This window comes from Budorcas taxicolor, chromosome 2 (genome assembly GCF_023091745.1).
Source record: "Budorcas taxicolor isolate Tak-1 chromosome 2, Takin1.1, whole genome shotgun sequence".
Taxonomy (NCBI): domain Eukaryota; kingdom Metazoa; phylum Chordata; class Mammalia; order Artiodactyla; family Bovidae; genus Budorcas; species Budorcas taxicolor.
The window spans coordinates 99,318,924-99,340,650 of NC_068911.1; the positions used below are offsets into that span (position 1 = coordinate 99,318,924).

Here is a 21,727-nt window from a genome sequence, read left to right on the forward strand (position 1 = left end):
AGTTATTTTCTACATCATTTATTTGGCACCTTTTTGTATATGGTGTACTTTTTCTTTTTTTTCTTTTGGTTCTGTTGGTACAAGTAGGCTGGTGAATTTTTCAAGACAAGGACTGAGACTTCTACATCTTTGATTCTATAGCACCAATTCTAAGGCTAAATTCAAAATATACAGAAGCAGCCTGATGTTAGAAAACACAACAGTTATGATAGCAGTGGTAATGAGTGTGGAATTGATAGTGAATTTATTAAAAATGTGATAAGGTAAAAATGTATGAACTTTGACAAAATATTATAGTGTAGAGTAGGAAAAGTTAATTATGGATGTATGTTTTGTGGATATGTGTGAACTGTAAGTGAAGTGAAGTCACTCAGTTGTGTCTGACTCTGTGACCCCAGGGACTGTAGCCTACCACGTTCCTTTGTCCATGGGATTTTCCCGGCAAGAGTACTGAAGTGGGTTGTGATTTCCTTCTCCAGAGGATCTTCCTGACCCAGGGATCGAACCCAAGTCTTCTGCATTGTAGGCAGACGCTTTACTGTCTGAGCCACCAGAGAAGTCTTCCTATGAACTGTAAAGTATTCTTGTTTTAAGTTACTTTGAGACTGGAAGAAGAAGCTGAGGGAGAGAAGGGAAAGACATACTATATTTTATCAAACCATTAAGTGGAAAATGTGCCATTGTTTTGTATATTGCTAGTGGGAAAAGGTCAATTAAGCTACGTTGCAATGTTTTCATATCACTTAGAATATGTATTTGATATATATCAAAAGACATATTTACTGATGAATTTCTTTTATCTTGACTCATATATATATATATTCATTCATGTGTATACATATATATAATAAAGAATAAATGATATCAGATGTCTAACACTCCTAACACTCCTGTACACTCAGAGGTCATCAATTGTAAGAACCTTTTTATATCAGACATATTTTAAAATTCTTTTAAAAAGGAAATATTTTGTTGAAAAGACTTATAGGACACTAATAAGACTATTGCAAAAAGCAGCATCTGATGAATTTATTAGGACTTGATGAAAGGCAACAGATCCTAAATATTCTGGAACAATGGAAGGAAAATAATGGAATTTTGAATACAAACAAATGTAAAAACCTGAATTAGAGCAAAGCTTTATGGAATTTTCTATCACTCTCATTGTCCAGATGCAGAAGCTTTCAGTTGGGAAGTTTCAGTGAAAAAAAGAAGAGAAAATAAGATGATATGAGATATCTAATAGATACAGAGGCATGAAGTTCCAGCATCAGGGTGAACGGTTAAGAACTGAATACTAAGAGATGGTATTTATGTACAAGGTTTCACTTTTTGGCTGGTTTTTCCTTTTCTTGGGCCAGAGTAGGAAACTGAAAGATTCTGCTTAAGAACTTATGCTTTGGATCAACATCTTCTTTTAACCTGCTTGCTGGAAAATATATATATGTATATATACACACACACATATGTATATGACTTAACTGATCATGAGAAAGATTGTAGCCCCCAAAACAAACAGAATTCTTAACTATTTTTAGGATAGGTTGTGTGAGACTACAAAAAAGTTCAGTCTTTCGACACTGAGTGCTTGAGCTGAGTGGGTAAAATTAAGAAAAATAATTGATCTTGCTTTGTTGCTGAACAGAAAATGTGGATCCCATTCATGAACCTTTTATGCATTGCTTTCTCACATTTCATCTTTATACTGTTCTCGTGTTCATGTTCAGATCATTCATATTTTATTTTGAAACACTTTCATTTTCAGGTCAGCAGTCCTGTGATCCTGGTGAATTTCTTTGCCACGATCATGTGACTTGTGTCTCCCAGAGCTGGCTGTGTGATGGAGACCCTGACTGCCCTGATGATTCAGACGAATCTTTAGATACCTGTGAGTAGAAAGGTTCTCTTGCCATTCAGATTTACCTTACATGTGAAACTAAATGTCAGTTGTTTTCATGGATGACTGCTATTTCACCTTATTCTTTTTTTATTTTCCAAGTAGTCTGAAAACTAAAAAAAAAACTTTTGTTTGTATTTCCTTTAAAATGACTATGTGAATGAGAGCATTAAATGTGGTTTTGTTGTGTGAATTAACTCATGAAGGGAAGAAAATGCAAGGTTAATTCTTTCAATGTGATTGTGTTACTCCTAGGAAAATTATACTTGAAGAGAAAAAAATCCATTAAAACACAGCACTAAAAGGGAATAAAATCCTCTCTACTAATTTATCTCACACATTTTGAGGCAGAGGAACACATACAAAGAATAATGAACTGATCAAGCTTTAGCTTCCATATTATTTCTATTAGAGTCTAGAGCGCTACACAAATTATTGAACATATTTTCTTTTGAACTTGAAAGATAAAAACTACATTCATGCAGTGAATATCTTTGATTTTATAATATCAAATTCAGAACTCTCAATACAAGAGTCTTAATTCTAATGGTACCACTGCATGTAACTCAGAGTCCATTAAGGGTTTTGCCATGTGAAAAATGCCATTAAATCAAAATTGTAAGTAATAACAGGACCCACAGCTAAATCTTTTACACTTTCTTTTTACTACCCTCTATCGTGAGGAGTATGGAGAGTCTCCTAGATTTTCACATTGATACATCTGGCATTACTAGTATCAGTTTTTAGGACCCAGGCAAACAGGCATATCAGCTTATCAGTATCATTCTCAAAGCAACTACATAGTTCTGTGAAGTCAACATGAAAAAAGAAAATCCTTCATTGTTATTGCTTGATATTACAGAGATAACAATTATGGTTACCATTTTCCACTATTATCTACTTGTTTACAAGTTCTTTAGATGGAAACAGTATGTTTTGATGAAGGCAGAAACAATGCTTACTCACCGTTTCCATGTTTCCTGGTGCTTTTAAAGTTTCTCAACATACGAGTTCTTGAATATCTACATTAATTGCCTTTTTTCAAGTTGAATAGATCAGGTTTTTTTTTTTTTTTTGGTAGGAAGGAGTTGCAGTTGTTTACTGTATTTCTAATTTTATATCAATTTCATCAGTTTAATTCTGAAAACATTTTCTTGACTCCTATAGCATAGATAATGCTCTAGGCATGATAAAAGGAAAAAGTATCATAATAAGAAAATAATGGATAAATAAAATGTGATAACTCCACAGTAAGGAATATTATTTAACAATAAAAAATTGAAATACTTATACATGCTACATGGATAAATCTTGAAAACATCATGTGAGGGAAAACAAGCCAGTCACAAAAGATCACATATGCTATGATTCCATTCATGTAAAATATCCCAATAGGCAAATCTATAGAGACAGAAAGTAGCTAAGTTGCCAGTGGCCAGTGAGTTGGAGAGGATAGAGGAGTGTCTTCTAATGAGTTGGAATCTCTTTGGAGGTGATGAAAATGTTCTAAAATTAGATTGCAGTGATAGTTGCACAACTCTTGTTAATATATTTAAATATATTGAACTATGTGTATTAAATGGGTGAATTGTATGGTATGTGAATTACACCTTCACAAAGTTTTTTAAAATGGAAAATGAGAGAAATCTTAAAATCATGCATATGAATGTGGATGGTATAATTATGTGAAAGACAACAATAACAAAATACTCTGCCCATGAAAGATATAAATAGTTGGACTATATTTCTTCTATATAAGAAGTGGGACTTAACTCTGTTTCAGTCTTAGGCTTCTCTTATTGAAGTGCCATAGAGGAGTTCTCTCCTCATTAGATGCAAGGAAAAATTGTCATGGCATAATCAGACTAAAAAATTAAATTATTGAGTTTTGGAGGCTTGCATTTTTACCCTGATCATATCGTTAAATTTCTGATGAGAAACATGACAGAGACATGAGATAGCTTTGTGGAATCCATTTATAGGAAGGCAGGTTGAAGGAGAAATGCCCTGAAACTTATACCTGTCACAGTGTAAAAACAATTGAGATGAAAAGACTGCATAGCCTCTCCCTCTATGCTGCTGAAAAAAAGAGAATAATGATGTTTCCCCTTGTATTCAAGAAAGAGCTCAGTAGGAGAATCAGGCTGGAGAGGATTTGTGGTACCGAGAAGGTGCAAGACCTTTGTGGTCAAAGCTCAAACCCAGAGAAGAAAGAGACTTCAAAGTGAATGCCAAAGTGGGTGGATGACAAATATTCCACTCCCCCTCCCATGCCAGCTCTTGGCCTCTAGGAACATGATCGATAGCCAACAGGGCCACACTAGTGGACTAGACTTACGTTTGTCAGCGGGCATCTGTCCTGATTGAGTACCTGCTCTGAATGGCCAGTTTCTCCACCACAACGTTTGGAAATACTTTGAATATTCATCTTGCCCAGAAGGTAAACACCACTTGCGTTTGGGGGAAAAAGGTAGGTCCTTCAATTCACAGAGATGAGGGGCTTTGGCCAGACTAAAGCCTCAAATCAGAAATTACATGTGGTTTCATTGAAAATAGAGATATATTTTCTTCTTCCTTAGTTTTTAAAATGAAATTCATACCTGCTCAAGATATTTTTGAAATTTTAGGTATATAGTTGTTTTCCTCAATTAAATTTTGTGTTTGACTTTAAATGTTTTCTCATTTTGGCGTTCTTACTGTACTCTCAGATATCAAAATTGCTGAATATTCTCAAGAGCAACACTACATAACAAAGAGAGAAAAATACTTTTTAAAAAACCTGGGTGTTTCATCTGAGTAACATATTTGGATCTACATTTAATTAGCCTGTCTCAGATAAGTGGTTTCAGTCAGTACCAAATGAAATCTGGACAAACACTGAGAAAAGGCTTTATGAAAAATATCAGACTTTTTCAGATTTAAATTTCTCAATCCAGATGTTCACAATTACCATTTTCCCTAATCATAGTGCTTTGTAATGTGTTGTTTTATAACATTTGTATGTAGTCATCACTGATTTACATAAAATAATTGCATAATTTTATAATTATATGACTGTATACACATTCATTGTGAAAGATAAATACTAGAAATCAAACCTTGAAGACTGATTCTTAAGAAGGGTAATTTTGTGCTCAGTGTATGAGCAAAAGTATCTTATCTTTGATTTGAAGACAAAGTATGTTGTATCTACAAAATACTAGGTGAAAATCGCTGATGCAATGTCTTATTTTTTCTAAATCCATTTACGCTTTAAAATGATAAGAAGACCAATATAGCATAGAATTTATTATGACATTGTGAAAGCTCTGCAATGACAAAATTCTAACAGAGAAAAAACTGGATGCTACAGAGGAAGAGGAAAAGCTTGTCTTGTGAGAAGTTGATGAACAAAACGCTTTAGAAGGTACACGTGCATACAGAAAAACCAAATGAAAATCAAATCAAATTGAGATATTTGGGGATCTGCAAGGTTAACAGGCACATATTTTCTTCCTCTTCTGTGTTTGTGTAGGTCCAGGTTGTAAGGGTATTTTCTACTATTCATGAGGCAGAAGTAAGCTTTCACTAACCGCCATAAAAGGTCAAAGAAATCCCTCTTGAATGGGATTGATTTACCAATAAGCTGATTGCATGTTGGGATGAGTTTTTTAAATATGAAATTAGAGAAATTTAATAATTTATGTCCTTACCATTGACTATGAGAAATAGTTCTTTAGCCTTATATTAGAAGTGAAAGCCTTTTTTCTCTACATTATTTGAAATAATTTGCCAAGTATCTAAATGGCTAACCATCTTTCAGGCCCTATGAAGCTGTGAGAATTGAAAATTATGAAAATCATCATTTTTCTCTTTAGGGCTTTCAACCCGGTTGTTAGTCTAGCATTTTGTATGATGAGAATTAAAGTGAATAGTGGAAATGTTATTTGAGAAATGAAAGCTTGGTACCACCTGTGGCAGGGAAGTCTTCCTGAAAAGTGCTTTTATTCTGAGGCATTCAATATGTAATTCCCTGTGGGGTTTTCTGTTGAATGCTTAATGATACTTACTTTTCAATAATCAGTGTCAGCAGATGTATGTTCTTTTGTGGCAATCTGATGTTTATACACTTAAAACTAGATTCTTCCTTTTAAGTCAGGAGGGTATTTATTCTGATCTTTGTCCTTCTTCCTTATCATCCTCCACTAACTTCCTTCAGAAAATCATTTAGAGTTGTTCTACTATAAAACATGATGTGGATTTAGTGACTCATTGACCAACCAGGTAGTGTAAAAATGGCATTATGGGAGGCTGAGATTTGAAAACTGGATAGTTGTGATAATTTTCATATTGACTCTACACTGTCCTGTGCAGGGACCAGTAGACTTTTTCTGTAAAGGATCATATAGAAAATACTTAAGGCTTTACTGAGCTTATGTGATCTCAGTTGTATATTCTTCTTTGCCTTCATTTGTTTATAAAATAATTAAAATGGAAAAACAAACATTCAAATAAACATTCTCAGTTTATACTCCATACAAAAATAGACCACAGGTTGCATTTATCTTACAGGTTGTCTTTTGCCAAAAGACCTTCTGCAGGGACCAGTAGACTTTTTCTGTAAAGGATCATATAGAAAATACTTAAGGCTTTACTGAGCTTATGTGATCTCAGTTGTATATTCTTCTTTGCCTTCATTTGTTTATAAAATAATTAAAATGGAAAAACAAACATTCAAATAAACATTCTCAGTTTATACTCCATACAAAAATAGACCACAGGTTGCATTTATCTTACAGGTTGTCTTTTGCCAAATTCTACTGCAGTGCCATAGCTAAACCATATCCACTATACTCTTGTGAAAGTAGGTCTCTGTCTAGATCCTGCAACCACAGGAGCAGTGTAACTGCACACAGTGGAAGAACGTGGCATAGAGCTCTGTGAGTACCCACTACATATGGTGCCAAACTTAGGCAAGATGGTATTCTCTGCAAGAGCTGGGTTTTCTTCTATTTTTGCATATCTCCTTATGTGTTAGGATTGCACTTAAGCACAGGGAACAGAAGAAAGAGCTCAGACAAAAGAGAGTTTACTTTTAGAAACTCATAGAAAGAAAAAAAAGTGCCAAAGTGGACAATCCAGGATTGATATGGCCGCTCCAGAATGCCACCAGGCTTCCTCTGCCATTCTTAGCATGGAGCTGTCAGTCTTTTAGCCACAGTACGGCTTTTCCACCTTCCCTAGTAGATGAATCCATTTCCGCCAGAGAGATGGGAAAGAAAAAGGGAAACAGCAAGTGCCAGCTGAGTCTATCTGTTTGTCAGGAGGATGATAACTTTTACAGAAAGCAAAGTCAGTAGGTTTCTGCTTAAATCTTGTTTGCCAGAACTGACCACCTAAGGCATGAGGCACTGTGTATTTCCTCAGGGTTTCCCAAAATAAAATATATGGTCCTGCTAGTAAAGAATAACAGATATTGGCGAGGCAGAGGACCCAAGTAACCTGAGCCACAGTGCTCTCTTCACTCTTTTTCTCTCTTCATCTGTGGCAGGGGTGGGGGCAGTCACAAGGCATGGTCTGAATCCCAGCTTCTTGACACCAAAGCCAGTTCCGCCAAATGAACATCTTTGCTCTTGTGCAACAAAGTACTCATTCCAAGTCTCTATTACCTTATCTGTACAATGGACATGATAGTACCTGTCCCATAGTAAAGTGCTTAGAATACTGTCTTTTCCATAAGATCCTCTCTCCACCCAACACCCCTCCCCTATATTCTATCTGTCCAGAGCTCTGACCAAGCACCTTATCCTGAGGGTCTTTTGATAGAGCACCCTAATTGCTGCCTCTCCCATTCTTACTGAAAATCGGTTTTATTCTGTAAGGTTGTGGCTAGGGGTAGGAATAATTTGCCATATACACTAATTCAAGTAAAGTTGCTAACAGTTTTTAGTACTTAGGCATATCACACTCAAAATTAAGACAAATAGATATAGAGATTATTGGGGGACAGGTGACTTTTGCTAGGAACTCTCCCAACACATCATGTTGCAGAATTGATTAAAGTTAAGATATATGGTTAAAAAAACAGTTGAGTTCATAATTGTTTATTGTTTAATTGACATGGCAGTCCTGAAATGTGGATGTTTTCTCATTTTAAGAGATGAGGAAATTGTTTGCAGTCTTTCTCTGCCTTCTGATTTGACTGTTATTGGTGAAAGCAGAGTTTGCATTTCTTTTAACTCACCCTTGTTTTTATATACACTCAGATAAGGAAGAATTCAACTCCTAAAAGTAACCCTTAGGCCACCTAATTTAAAAATACAGTGTCATTTGGAAAACAGACACCATCCCAGCAGAGTTATCTCACTCTGACTTTGGAGATGATCAGTTCTGATTGAAAAATGCGGTAAACGCACCATGTCTCCTGGGTAATAGGAATAGAAGCATTTGTGAAAAATGAAAATGGCCCTATGTTATTAGGGTTAGATGTGTCTCTGCATGAACTGACCATTGCTTTGATTATGTTTCCATTGTTGTGGAGTTTGAGCTTTATTTGGATGGGAGGATATTAATGAATGTCTTATATTCATAGGCTGACCTTTCCCCTAGGATGAAAAGTAGAAATCCTTTTACAGTTTCCTTCTACCTTTCTTTAACAGAGGTCAGGGAAATAAAATAAAATTCAGGTGGGAGGTTATTAGCAAACAGATACTACCCTTTAAAAATAAATAGCAGGATAGGGCACTGAAATGAGACTCTAGGAACAATAAAATGAATGGAAGTATGGTCCTTGTTTCTGAGTAATAGTGATTTAGAGGTCATTTTGTAATGAGCTAATATATGAGAGCTACAAAGCTAAGCTTTTCGTTAGGTAGAGAAGCTGAAATGATCTTGCAGATTAAAGGTAGCACATATGAGGCCCAAGAGAGCAGTTTATGTCTCTTTCAATTCTTTTTGTTTTGCTCTTCATTTTATTCTGAGGCTTCCCTCTTTTACAATGAAGAGGCCAGAAACATTGACCCTCCTTTAATAATAAAGAGACCTCCACTTAAGAGTTGCTGTGAAGGGGAGACCAGAAGGTGAGGAACCGTATAATTGTGAATTGAAAGGGCCTGTCTCAGGTTGGTTCATTTCCCCAGCGCAGTGGGGATGGGATGGAGGGGTGACATTTCTCTTCATACCGCCCTGCGATGTGCTAACAGATCTCTGAAAGTCTACCTCTGCCATTTTAAGCAAGTTTGATTGGAGGCAGAGGTGATAAACTGAGTGCACTACAATTCACAGAGGTGGAGCAAAAACAGCATTACAAAAAGCCACACTCTTCTTCAAGAAGTCACTGCTTTCTGGCTTTGATTCAAGTTCACAGGTCATAGGATAAAAAGGGACTCATGTCCCTCAGCCTGGGCTGGAAACTATAAGGAATGAGAACTTTGAAATGATGTAAAATAAAGGGGATAAAGTAAAATTATTGAATTCTAGCGACATCTCTGATAAAATCTCCATGGCTTAAGGGATGAGGTACAGTAAACAAATGGTCTTGCAAGGCTCTCTAGGGACCAGGCTTAAGGCTGAGCAAAGAGCCTTCTCAGAAATGATACAATCCATCATTTATCCACAACTAATCTAGCAGTTGGGGTTGGGGATGAAGGCTTCTTACCTTTCATGGGTGAGTAAATTTCTTCCCAGAGGATGTTTTATTCTTTATAGTCAGTGTATAAAATTTTCATTTGACTTTCACTCAGAAGCACTTTTGAAATGACATATTTTGCTAAATGAAGCACTGAAGGATGTTTTGTTCTAAGAACTTATTTAATGGCAGTGGCTTTTTTCTCTCTCCCTTCCCCCATATTTTCCATTATCCTTCCCTGAAAGCTGGATATAAAACCCTACTATAATATGCCTATGGAATTCTTAGGGCAAAAGTATAATCCTTCTACTAATTGCTGTATCGGCCTTTTTCAGGATCAGGCAGAATAACTTATTTTATGTCGACTATTTTAAATTAAAATCTCTGTAACATTAGCTTTTTTGATTTGGGGGGTAGGAGAAATTGCTCGCAAAGAGTAAAGTTCATGAGAAGATGAGTTAAAAACAGGGCTTAGTGGCAGTATACAAATTCAGTAAAGGTAGCTTATAGCAATCTACTCATCTTGAATGGTTTATTTGTTTTTTCTTTCCTTTTTTTATAACTTTTCTGAAAAATCATAGAGGGAAGGGTGTGATTAAATTTTACATTGCTCGATCAAGGATCAGATAAGAAAGGGGAGAATCTCTCAGCTTGCACAGATCTTTCTGGGTACTAAACAGCAAGATAGAAAACAAACAAGTAAATGCTTCTCAACAACTTTGATGGAGTTAACAAAAGATACGTAATTATTAATTTAAAAAACCCTTGTCTTGGACTGTAGCTTCTAAGACTAATAATTTATATCTTACAAAATTAGGAATTATAGAAAGGACTCTTACTTGTATAGCACTTTGATAATTTAAGGGCATGTACATTAGAATCATTAATCTTTTGTCCTTGTAGCTATTTTTTGAGAAACAATCCAGGTATCGGGGTCATTAAAAATAATAACTCTAAAGCACAAACCAGTTGCTTGGTCAAGAGTCTCATAACTATTGGGTAAAAGGCAAAAATTGGAATTCAAAAATTGCATTTCCTAATAATGGAAATTATAGCATCAGCTTTGGGATGAACTGCACGTCCTCAGTATTCATGTGTCAGAGTCCTAAAACTACACCATCTTAGAATGTAACTGTACTTGTACCCTATGGACCATAACCCTCCAGGCTCCTCTGTCCATGGAATTTCCCAGGCAAGAATACTGGAGTGGCTTGCCATTTCCTTCTCCAGGAGATCTTCCCAACCCAGGGACTGAACTGGCATCTCTTGTCCTCTACACTGGCAGGCAGATTTTTTTTACCACTAGCGCCACCCAGAAAGCCTATTAGCGTGGGTCCTAACGCCATCTGTCTAGTGTCCTTATAAAAAGGGGAAATTTAGAAAGATTTAGAGCAGGAGGAAAAGGGGACGACGGAGGATGAGATGGTTGGATGGCATCACCGACTCAATGGACATGAGTGAGTAAACTCCAGGAGTTGGTGATGGACAGGGAGGCCTGATGTGCTCATGGGGTCACAAAGAGTTGGACACGACTGAGCGACTGAACTGAACTGAGGGACACCAGGGAAACTTGTGCAAATGAGAAGGCATAGGAAGAGACAGTCAGAGCCAGGTGGGGAGATCTACCCTCCAAGGAAGCCTTGAGGGAAACTAATCCACCAACACTTTGATCTTGGAATTTTGGCCTCAGCACAGAGAGGAAATAAATGTATATTGTTTAAGCCACTTAGTCTATGATATTGTGTTATAGAGGACCTAGCAGATTAATATAGCATCCAACTATATATCTATTAAAATTCCATGCTTTTTATATTAATGTGTCCTTGTTTTTAATATTAATATAAAGAAGAATGCAGCAATTTAACTCCCCACCCCCCCCCCCCCCCGCCCCAACCACCACCACTTTCCTCAAAGATATTGTATTAACCAAAAAGTTTGTTTGGGTTTTCCATATTATGAAAAACTGGAATGAGTTTTTTGGCCAACCCACATACACTGAAACTAACTACCAGAGTACCAAAATTATAGGCTTTATTTAGAATTATAAATTAAATTATCAGTTTCTGATGGAATAAAGGGCCTGTAGTAGTGGTTCTAATCCTCTGTGCTGTGCTGTGCTTAGTCACTCAGTCATATCCAGCTCTTACTCCTCTAAGAACACCGAATTAGCATAATGTAGTATGAATTTATACAAATGAAAAGAAATTTTTTCAATTAAAAAGCAAATAGATAATTACTATAGATTTTTAAATAATATTTGTGGATGATGAGTTGCTCCAAAATTAAAAAAAAAAAATAGCTTTGCATAATAGTTCCTCCTGGTGATCTGGGATACTCATTTAGTGGTGTAGTTGATAGCCATATTTGCAATGCTACCTACTTGCAACATAAAATACAAACTTAGATTAATAATATAATTTTCATTATTTTCTGAGGGAAACATGATGCATAACTGGTATATTATATATATACATATAGTATGTGCTAGTAATATATATTAGGTTGCTATAATCTATCTTGCATGCATGCTAAAGTCACTTCAGTCATGTCTGACTCTTTGCAACCCCAAGGACTGTAGCCCACCAGGCTCCTCCGTCCATGGGATTCTCCAGGCAAGAATACTGGGGTGAGTGGCCATGCCCTCCTCCAGGGGATCTTCCTGAACCAGGAATCGAACCCATGTCTCTTATGTCTCCAGCTTCGGCAGTTGGGTTCTTAACCACTAGTGCCACCTGGAAAGCTCTTAATCTATCTTGCTGTGCTGTGCTTAGTCGCTCAGTCATGTCCAGCTCTTTGCAACTCCATGGACTGTAGTCCATCAGGCTCCTCTGTCCATGAGGATTCTCATCATAATTGTTAATTCTGAATTGATCATGGGTTAGGCAATAAAGTAGATGCAATTTGATGGTTATAAATAATGCCTCTTTTTTCCACATTGACCTTTGGGAGTTTTGTTACATTTTGCTTCCAAATTGAAATGCATTAGACAATTCAATTTTTAAAATAAATGGTGTGATATGTATTTTCACTTAAAGAGTAAAGAGAATTTTGTGACCAAACTAGAATTATCATAATGTATAAGTACATTTTCTTTAAGAAAATTAGAATGTAATCAATCAGCAGTTATTTACTGAGGAATTACTGTGTTCAAGGTGCCTACTAAGCATGGCCCTGCAACCATTTTCCCATGCCCTACTTACTATATGCCAGGACTTTCAGCCGTACAAATTTAGTCTTCTATTCTGGTAAAATAATACTAAATCTATTTTAAATAATATGTTTATGAAAAAGATGAGGATGACAGTTACTGACACAAAATGGATTAATGTGGACCAAGTGTTGAACTATGATCCTATGTGGACTATATCCTTTGATCCTGACAACAGCGTGAGTGGGACCTCTGGTACAGCTGTTCAGATTGTGCAAGGCATCAGGATGACATAAATGCAGACAGCATAAGTATATGTATTGTCCTACAAATGGAAATAAATGATCTTTGAAAGAGCAATATTTTCCAGTTTGCATGAAGGCATTCCATGAGCTAATATTGATCTCCTTATGATACTAATCATCAGTTCAGTTCAGTTCAGTTGCTCGGTCGTGTCTGACTCTTTGCGACCCCATGAATTGCAGCATGCCAGGCCTCCCTGTCCATCATCAACTCCTGGAGTTCACCCAGACTCACGTCCATCAAGTCAGTGATGCCATCCAGCCATCTCATCCTCTGTCGTCCCCTTCTCCTCCTGCCCCCAATCCCTCCCAGCATCAGAGTCTTTTCCAATGAGTCAACTCTTCACATGAGGTGGCCAAAGTACTGGAGTTTCAGCTTTAGCATCATTCCTTCCAAAGAAATCCCAGGGCTGATCTCTTTCAGAATGGACTGGCTGGATTTCCTTGCAGTCCAAGGGACTCTCAAGAGTCTTCGCCAATACCACAGTTCAAAAGCATCAATTCTTCGGCGCTCAGCCTTCTTCACAGTCCAACTCTCACATCCATAGTCATCAGCTTTTAAGATGATAAAAATAAAGCATTAGGGGGAATTCTCTGGTAGTCCTGTGATTAGGACCCTGTACTTTCACTTTGAGGGCCCAAGTTCAATCTCTGGTCAGGGAACTAAGAGCCCACAACCTGTGCAGCAAGGAAGAAAAAGAAAGAAAAAAGAAAGCATGAAGGAAGTTACTTGCTAGAGGTGTTAAAGCAATTAAGTGACAGACTTACAGTTGAACACTTTACCTTGTTATATAGTCTCCTAAATGAGGTAACGATAAGCTTCCACTAACATTTCCCCTTAGTGGAGGTCAGACCGTCATATGTCCCTATCTCATGTAACATTTAAGTTGGCATCCTTTACGTACTCTAAAGTTCAGCAGGTAAAGAATCCACCCCATGCAGGAAACTCCAGTTTGATTCCTGGGTAGGGAAGATCCCCTGGAGAAGTGATAGACTATCCATTCCAGTATTCTTAAGCTTCCTTGATGGCTCAGCTGGTAAAGAATCTGCCTGCAAAGTGGAAGACCTGGGTTTCATCCCTGAGTTGGGAAGAATCCTCTGGAGGAGGGCATGGCAACCCACTTCAGTATTCCTGCCTTGAGAATCCCCATGAACAGGGGAACATGGGGGACTACAGTCCATGGGTTTGCAGAGTCAGACACAACTGAGGAACTAAGAACAGCACAGCACATACTCCATATATATAGGGAGTCATGTCCGACTCTTTGCAACCCCATGGACTACAGGATGCCAGGCTTCCCTGTCCATCACCAACTCCCAGAGCCTTCTCAAGCTCATGTCCATTGCTTAGGTGATGCCATCCAACTATCTCATCCTCTGTTGTCCTCTTCTCCAGATTTCAATCTTTCCCAGCATCAGGATTCTTTACCAGCTGAACCACAAGGGAAGCCCCTATGAAATTTATACACAACAAAACTTATTTGAGTAACTACTATGTGATAGGTCCTGTGATAAATGTTGGGAATGATAAAATAAATGATATAAAGAAGGATATCATAATGACTGAGAGAGAATTTTAATTGTCTTTCTCCAACTAGAAAACATATACTTAAATATGTATATGTGCTACTGCATTAATAATTGTAAAAGTTATATGGGTTAACATTTATATATGCATATATATGAACTTTATGTATGTGCATGTACACAAATTGAATCTGGAAAAAATAATTAGTATTCTCTTCACCATTTTCCCTCACACACACACAAACAAAACACACCTTCACTCTAATTTAAAAACACGTTGTTGAGTATAACCGAATAGATAATGAATGATCACTTTTCTGTTACTGTAGCTAATTGCTATAGATTTAGCATGTTAACACCCCATTTCTTATCTCACAGTTTTGTAGATGAGAAGTCTGATTAGGATCGAGTCCTCTGCTTAAATTTTCACAAAGCAGGCATCAAGATATTCTGAAGGCTGAGCTGTTATCTAGAGGGTCTGCAAGAACCTTCTTCTAAACTCATTTAAGTTGTCGGCTTAGTTTCTTGTAGTTGTAGGACTGGGGCTAGAACCCTTAAGAAATTTTATATTGGTGTATAGTTGATTTACAATGTTGTGTTAGTTTCTGGTGTACAGCAAAGTGACTAAGTTATACATATACATAAATCTATTCATTCCATATTTATTTCTCACTTCAATCACTGCAGAATATTGAGTACAATTCCTTGTGCTGTACAGTAGATCCTTGTTGATAATCTAGTTTATATATAGTAGTATGTATATGGAGTTTGGGGTTAACATGGGCCACAATTTCTTGGTGGCCTTCAGACTCAACTCTTAACAACTAAGAACCACCCACATTTCTTGGCAGAGGACCCTGTCCTTATTCAAAGCCAGCAATAGTGTGTTGAAGCTCCCTCATGAGTCATGTTCCCTCTCCCTGACATCCTCCTTGACAAACTGCATGTGATTAGATTAAGAACATTTGGGTAATTTCCTTTTGCCATATAATGCAATATAATCCAGGAGTGACAGCATATCATGTTCACAGGTTCTACCTGCATTCAAAAGAGAAAAGGCTATACAAGGATGAAGGTCAATGGGATTCATTCTGAGAATCTTGAATAGCACTGTGTATTAGTGAATTAGGGCTACCTAACAGAGTAAAATAACTTTTGGTTTAAATTTTAAAAATACATATAAATTTCCTCACAGTTCTGGAGGCTACAAGTCCAAATTCAAGGTGTCGACAGGCTTGGTTTCATTCTGAATCCTCTCTTTTGGCTTGCAGATGGCCATTTTTTGATGTTTTTACAAGGTCTTCCACCTGTGTGTGTCTGGGTCCTGGTCTCTTCTTATTAGGACCCCAGTCACATTGGATTCACCAATTTCCCATGTAGCTCAGTGGTAAAGAATCCACCTGCTGATGCAGGAGACAGAGGAGACATGGGTTGGATCCTCTGCATTGGGAAGATTCCGTGGAGGAGGTATGGCAACCCACTCCAGTATTCTTACCTGGAGAATCACGTAGACAGAGGAGCCTGGTGGGCTATAGTCCATGGCATCACAAAGAGTCAGACACAATTGAGCAGACCTGATTACTGAATTCACCCAGTGAAAAATTTTACTCTAATTACATCTTAAAAGACTTGTCTCCAAACACTCATGTTCTGAGGTACTGGGGGGTAAGGACTTCAACAGATAAATTTGGGCTCATAACACATGTGATGAGTTTGCTTTTCTTTTTTGATTATAGTTCATTTAATGAATGTAAACTGTTATTTGTTTAAAAAGTTGAATTCCCTTCCTCCCTTCATTTTTTATCATAAAAATTTTTACTCAAACAGAAATGTTGAAAGAATAGTAAATACTCATATATCCTGGATTTATCAATCCTAAAACTTTTGTGACATTTGGTTTAAATTTTTTCTCTCTTTCTGAATTATGTATATGTTTAAAATGTTTGTACACACATATACATATATATGTTCACATAGTTTTTGCTGATTCATTTAAACAAGTTGCAGACATGATGGTATTTTATCCCCATATTATTCTAAGAGTAAGACGTGCTTGTACATAAGTATAATACCATCATTAGACCCATGAAACTTGACTGTGATATAACATGCAATCCATATTTAAGTTTCTCCATCTGTCCCCATGGAAAAGGCAATGGCAATCCACTCCAGTACTCTTGCCTGGCAAATCCCATGGATGGAGGAGCCTGGTAGACTGCAGTCCATGGTGTTGCAAAGAGTCAGACATGACCGAGCAACTTCACTTTCACTTTTCACTTTCATGCCTTGGAGAAGGAAATGGCAACCCACTCCAGTGTTTTGCCTGGAGAATCCTAGGGACGGCAGGGCCTGTGGGCTGCTGTCTATGTGATCGCACAGAGTTGAACACGACTGAAGCAACTTAGCAGCAGCAGCAGCAGCAACTGTCCCCAAAACACCATTTGTAGTTATTTTTGCCCAATCCAGGATCCAACCAAGGATACTACATTGCATGTGGTTGTCATGGCTCTTCAGTCTTCCATAATCCAGAGTATTTTTCCAATTTTTCTTTTGTCTGTTATGGCACTGACATTTTCCTCTAGAATGTCACACAATCTGAATTTTTCTATTTGTTTTCTGATAATTAGATTCAGAATAAGTATTTTTCCAAGAATACACCATAGGTTGTGACATATATTTCCAATTGTGTTATATCAGCAGATATGTCAGTTTGATGAAAGCTTGATAACTTGGTTATCAAAACTGAAAAAAACCTAAATTACAACAAAATGTTTGCCAGAAAATGAGGTTATACCTCTGGACTATACAGCTAAGAGGTTTAAGATAAAAGAATCTTTTCCAGTCTTAACTATTCTGTTAGAAAAAAGACTGAGGAAGGGATTAAAATTAAGACCTTAAAATCATGAGATATAGTAATGTTATTCGATGTTGAAAATAGCAATCAACTGAAGAATCAGGCTGTTTGACCTTTGTATCTCTTGAGTTGTATCACTCACCCTTAAAAATCTAATTTTGTTTTTCAAGTTGTTCTATGTATAGTTAAGTATAAAAGAAGCATAAAATCAGTCACTACCATTTTAGTAACAAGTAGTATAAATCCTTCATTACATTGTTAGCATCCTTAAGGACAGGCATTTTTTCCACTCTTTTATATCCATACGTTGTGCATTGCTCTGCACACAGTGAGCAGCACATATATCGCTGTCCATCAGAAATTTAAAAGGTGACTATGTATGTAGGCCGTTTATATATACACACATGGGCTTCCCTGGTGGCTCAGATGGTAAAGAATCTGTCTGCAATGCAGGAGAACTGGGTTCACCTCCTGGGTTGGGAAGATCCCTTAGAGAAGGGAATGGCAACCCACTCCAGTATTCTTGCCTGGAGAATTTCATGGACAGAGGAACCTGGCGTGATACAGACCATGGAGTCACAAAGTTACACACAACTGAGTGACTTTTACGTATATGCACATATATGATTACTTTTAAAGTAAAACATTAGTTGCCAGTTTATTTGAATAGTTACCTTATTTATGGGATGCATGAGCTATACAATTATATCCAATGGGATTTAAGTCATCTACACTATTGCTCTATGGTTTAATACATTTACAACCTGTTTTCTTCACATAAGTAAGTAAAAAACTCCTTGAAGCAAGGAGAATCTACTTCTACTCTTTACAAATTTTTAATCCAGCCTTTCTTTTACTGCTATCAACAAGTAATTTTGTATTTAGTTAATTGGTTCCCCAACAAAATAATTGAATGTAGCATTGGAGAAGGAAATAGAAACCCACTTCAGTGTTCTTGCCTGGAGAATCCCAGGAACATGGGAGTCTGGTGGGCTGCTGTCTATGGGGTCACACAGAGTCGGACGTGACTGAAGCAACTTAGCAGCAGCAGCAGCATCTCAAAAGGGAAAGTAAATGTAGATACTGAAGAATGTATTATCATTTAACACACACACACAAATTCCTCTGAGAGTCATTTATATAAGACACTACACTTTGGTGTCAGTGAGAGAAAATATTTGAGTCTGTTTTACAACTGCAAATGAAGGAAAAAATGTTTGCAAGTGGAGAAACTCATAACATAACCATATCTGCTATGTTTGACAGCTCATCCCAATGGAGGAGTGATGATTCTGCATTCCCACTTGAACTTTTTCACATGTCATCCAAGTTAAAAACAAGCAAGCAAAAATTATCTATAGGTTCAGGTTGAAGTTGAGGTTATAAAAAGACATAAAGGAAGAAAAAGAAAAATGCACACCAACACTAGTTATAAAACGCCCTACTATAACAGCATCCATATTAAGGCAAAACAGGTCAGACACATTCTGACAATGGTTAACCAAAAAGCAGTTTATGAATTCAATTAGACATGAATGAGTCTTAACTTCAGTAATTGTTGATGTGTTTAGAAACAGTTGACCTTTGAGGTAAGTAAATTCTTACACATATGAACATGGAATTTCTGTACTCTGATTGGAATAAAATAAGAGTTTGCATTACCACTCAACTATTTTTCTGATTATCTTTAAGTATTTCTTCCATTGATGAATAAGAATATAAATACATAATCATTTGTTTTGTTTCAAAATTTCTCGGCATCATGAATATTTGAAAGAGTGGGAGAATTTGCTGTTCCCCCAAATTAGAGCTGATTTATTAAATCAGATAGAGATTAATACTAGGCTCAAGGAAACACAGTGATTGGATTGGCTGTATAGGATATATTATTAAATGGCCAAGACTGGCTTCTGTTTAAGATTTAACCAAAAAAAATTGGACCTGGGCAGCCCACCATGAATCACAGTTTTTATGATGGGGATTCACTCTGCCAGATTCTTATTCAATTTTTGCTTCAAGATGGACTTTTCTCCTTTCATTCTCTGTTTCTTAATAGTAATATGTTGATTTACTGTGCACTCAGAGATGCTGGGAACTGAAATAGGCTCAGCCTCCAAATGAAAAACTAAAAACTATAGTTCAGTGAGGTAAAGCAACTGGCTTGAAGACACATAGTTAATAAATCTCAGAACTGTGACTGAAACTTAGATACCCTTGATTTGCACCCTCTTTTTCTTTTCTTTTCAATTTGCATGTGTTCCTCTCAGTAATATAGCTCTACATCCCTTCTATATTTATTGCATCACATCATTTAACAAATAGTAACAAAAACAAAAAAAAAGCAGAATCTGAAATAATGAATTTAACTAAATTTCAAAAGTTTAAATAAAAATAAAGGTGTATCCCCAAACTAATACTGACAACTGCTTCTATCTTTCTTCAAAATCTGGTATGTAAAGTGCAAGCATCTTCATGCATGCATGCACACATGTACACACACACTATGCAATATTTTTCTGTAGAGGACAGACATATGTTTACTTAGTATATGTGTGATGCCTTTTTTATGTGATCGCATGGAAAGTGGGATGGTATGATCATTAGGGGGAAAAAAATAGAAGTATAAATGTTATTCTCCTTGCTTCACTTCCAAAGAAAAATCCCAATACAAGGGATGAATATCTGAGCCAAAAGCAATTAGATCGCTTTATGCCTGCCAATATTCTTTCAAGCTGTTTTTAACTTACAGTCAACACTTCAGAAAACACTATAGATCAATTTGCTTTTATTTAAATTTTCAACAACCTAGAAAGTAACCATATGAATCTCTTGGAAAATCTATGAATAGTTACATATAACCCAAGGTCCCATTATCAGGCCTTTGCTCAAAGCAGTACTTTACAACTCCATCATTTTCCCCAATGTACAAGTTTGTGATAGAAATACTGATGGGCCTTAAAAAGAATATTTCCAGGTTTAGATAAAATAATACTGCCCAATACACTTATATGTGCTTTCCTGAATGTGAAACATACCGTATATATTGAGAATGCTTCACTTTGAATTTTTGACATATTACTTGAGGTCTAAGTATTATTCTTTTGACTAGTCAGAGAAATTAATATTGCTATACTATGGTACCATATAATACAGATTGTTTACTTTATTAAATGTTTTATTAAACATATTTGGACTTTCAGGAAAGGGATATAAAAGACTGTTTGCCTTTCTTGAGAATGTAGACTATTTCCTAAGTATCTTTTTCCTCTCATACCTTACATATGTGATGTATTACATACTGTAGATCTTCAGTTGTTAACAAAATAATCTACAAATTTAAAGAATTAATATGTTGATTTTTTAGGAATAGGTACATTCATTCAGAGAAATTCACACAAAAAACTGACTAGGGTAGATTTTGGCAAGGATTACAGACTTTCAATCTAAACAGATTTTAATCAAGCTTGACAGGAAAAAAGAACCTTCACCTGATGTTTACTTTAATTTGATGATCTATAGGAAGAGTTTAGGTTTTAAATATGTGAACATGAAATATTTGTCTTTCAAATATTGAAAGACAGAGTGTGAAATATTTGTCTTGATATAATAATAAACTCCTAGTGTCAATTGGAATCAACACTATTGTTTTCCTGACTTCAGAGATGTAGAGATGCAAAGGGAAAACATTTTCATTAGTATCCCTTGTGGCTTAACCTATGATTTTTCACAGAGATTTACATTCATTAAGGTTAAAATACATTCTTTAGTGCCATGCAATCAAGATATAGGGAGATATTTATTTTCTTCCAGACTAAAATATCCATTCCAAGCGTGGGAATAAATTAACAAGTGTAAAGACTTTTAGATCTAAAGGGCTCTTTCAGTTCAGTTCAGTCACTCAGTTGTGTCCGTGTCTTTGCGACCCCATGAATTGCAGCACACCCGGCCTCCCTGTCCATCACCAAATCCTGGAGTTCACTCAAACTTACGTCCATTGAGTCTGTGATGCCATCCAGCCATCTCATCCTCTGTTGTCCCCTTTTCCTCCTGCCCCCAATCCCTCCCAGCATCAGAGTCTTTTCCAATGAGTCAACTCTTTGCATGCGGTGGCCAAGTACTGGAGTTTCAGCTTTAGCATCATTCCTTCCAATGAACACCCAGGGCTGATCTCCTTTAGAATGGACTGGTTGGATCTCCTTGCAGTCCAAGGGACTCTCAAGAGTCTTCTCAAGAGTTTTCTTTGGGCTGGTGCACTGGGATGACCCAGAGAGATGATATGGGGAGGGAGGTGGGAGAGGGGTTCAGGTTTGGGAACTCATGTACACCTGTGGTGGATTCATGTCAATGTATGGCAAAAGCAATACAGTATTGTAAAGTAAAAAAATAAAAAATA

The 21,727-nt window shown here is 36.7% G+C and overlaps 1 protein-coding gene across 1 annotated transcript in view; it reads left to right on the top strand.

The window, feature by feature from the left end:
• Positions 1–868: 868 nt before the first annotated feature.
• The window catches only part of LRP1B (LDL receptor related protein 1B), a 1,834,206-nt gene continuing 1,813,347 nt past the window's right edge, over positions 869–21,727 (top strand). Inside the window, exons 1-2 of the mRNA XM_052653145.1 lie at positions 869–914; positions 1,766–1,888. Of these exons, the coding sequence (XP_052509105.1) occupies positions 869–914; positions 1,766–1,888 (169 nt within the window). The remainder of the gene's footprint in view (positions 915–1,765; positions 1,889–21,727) is intronic.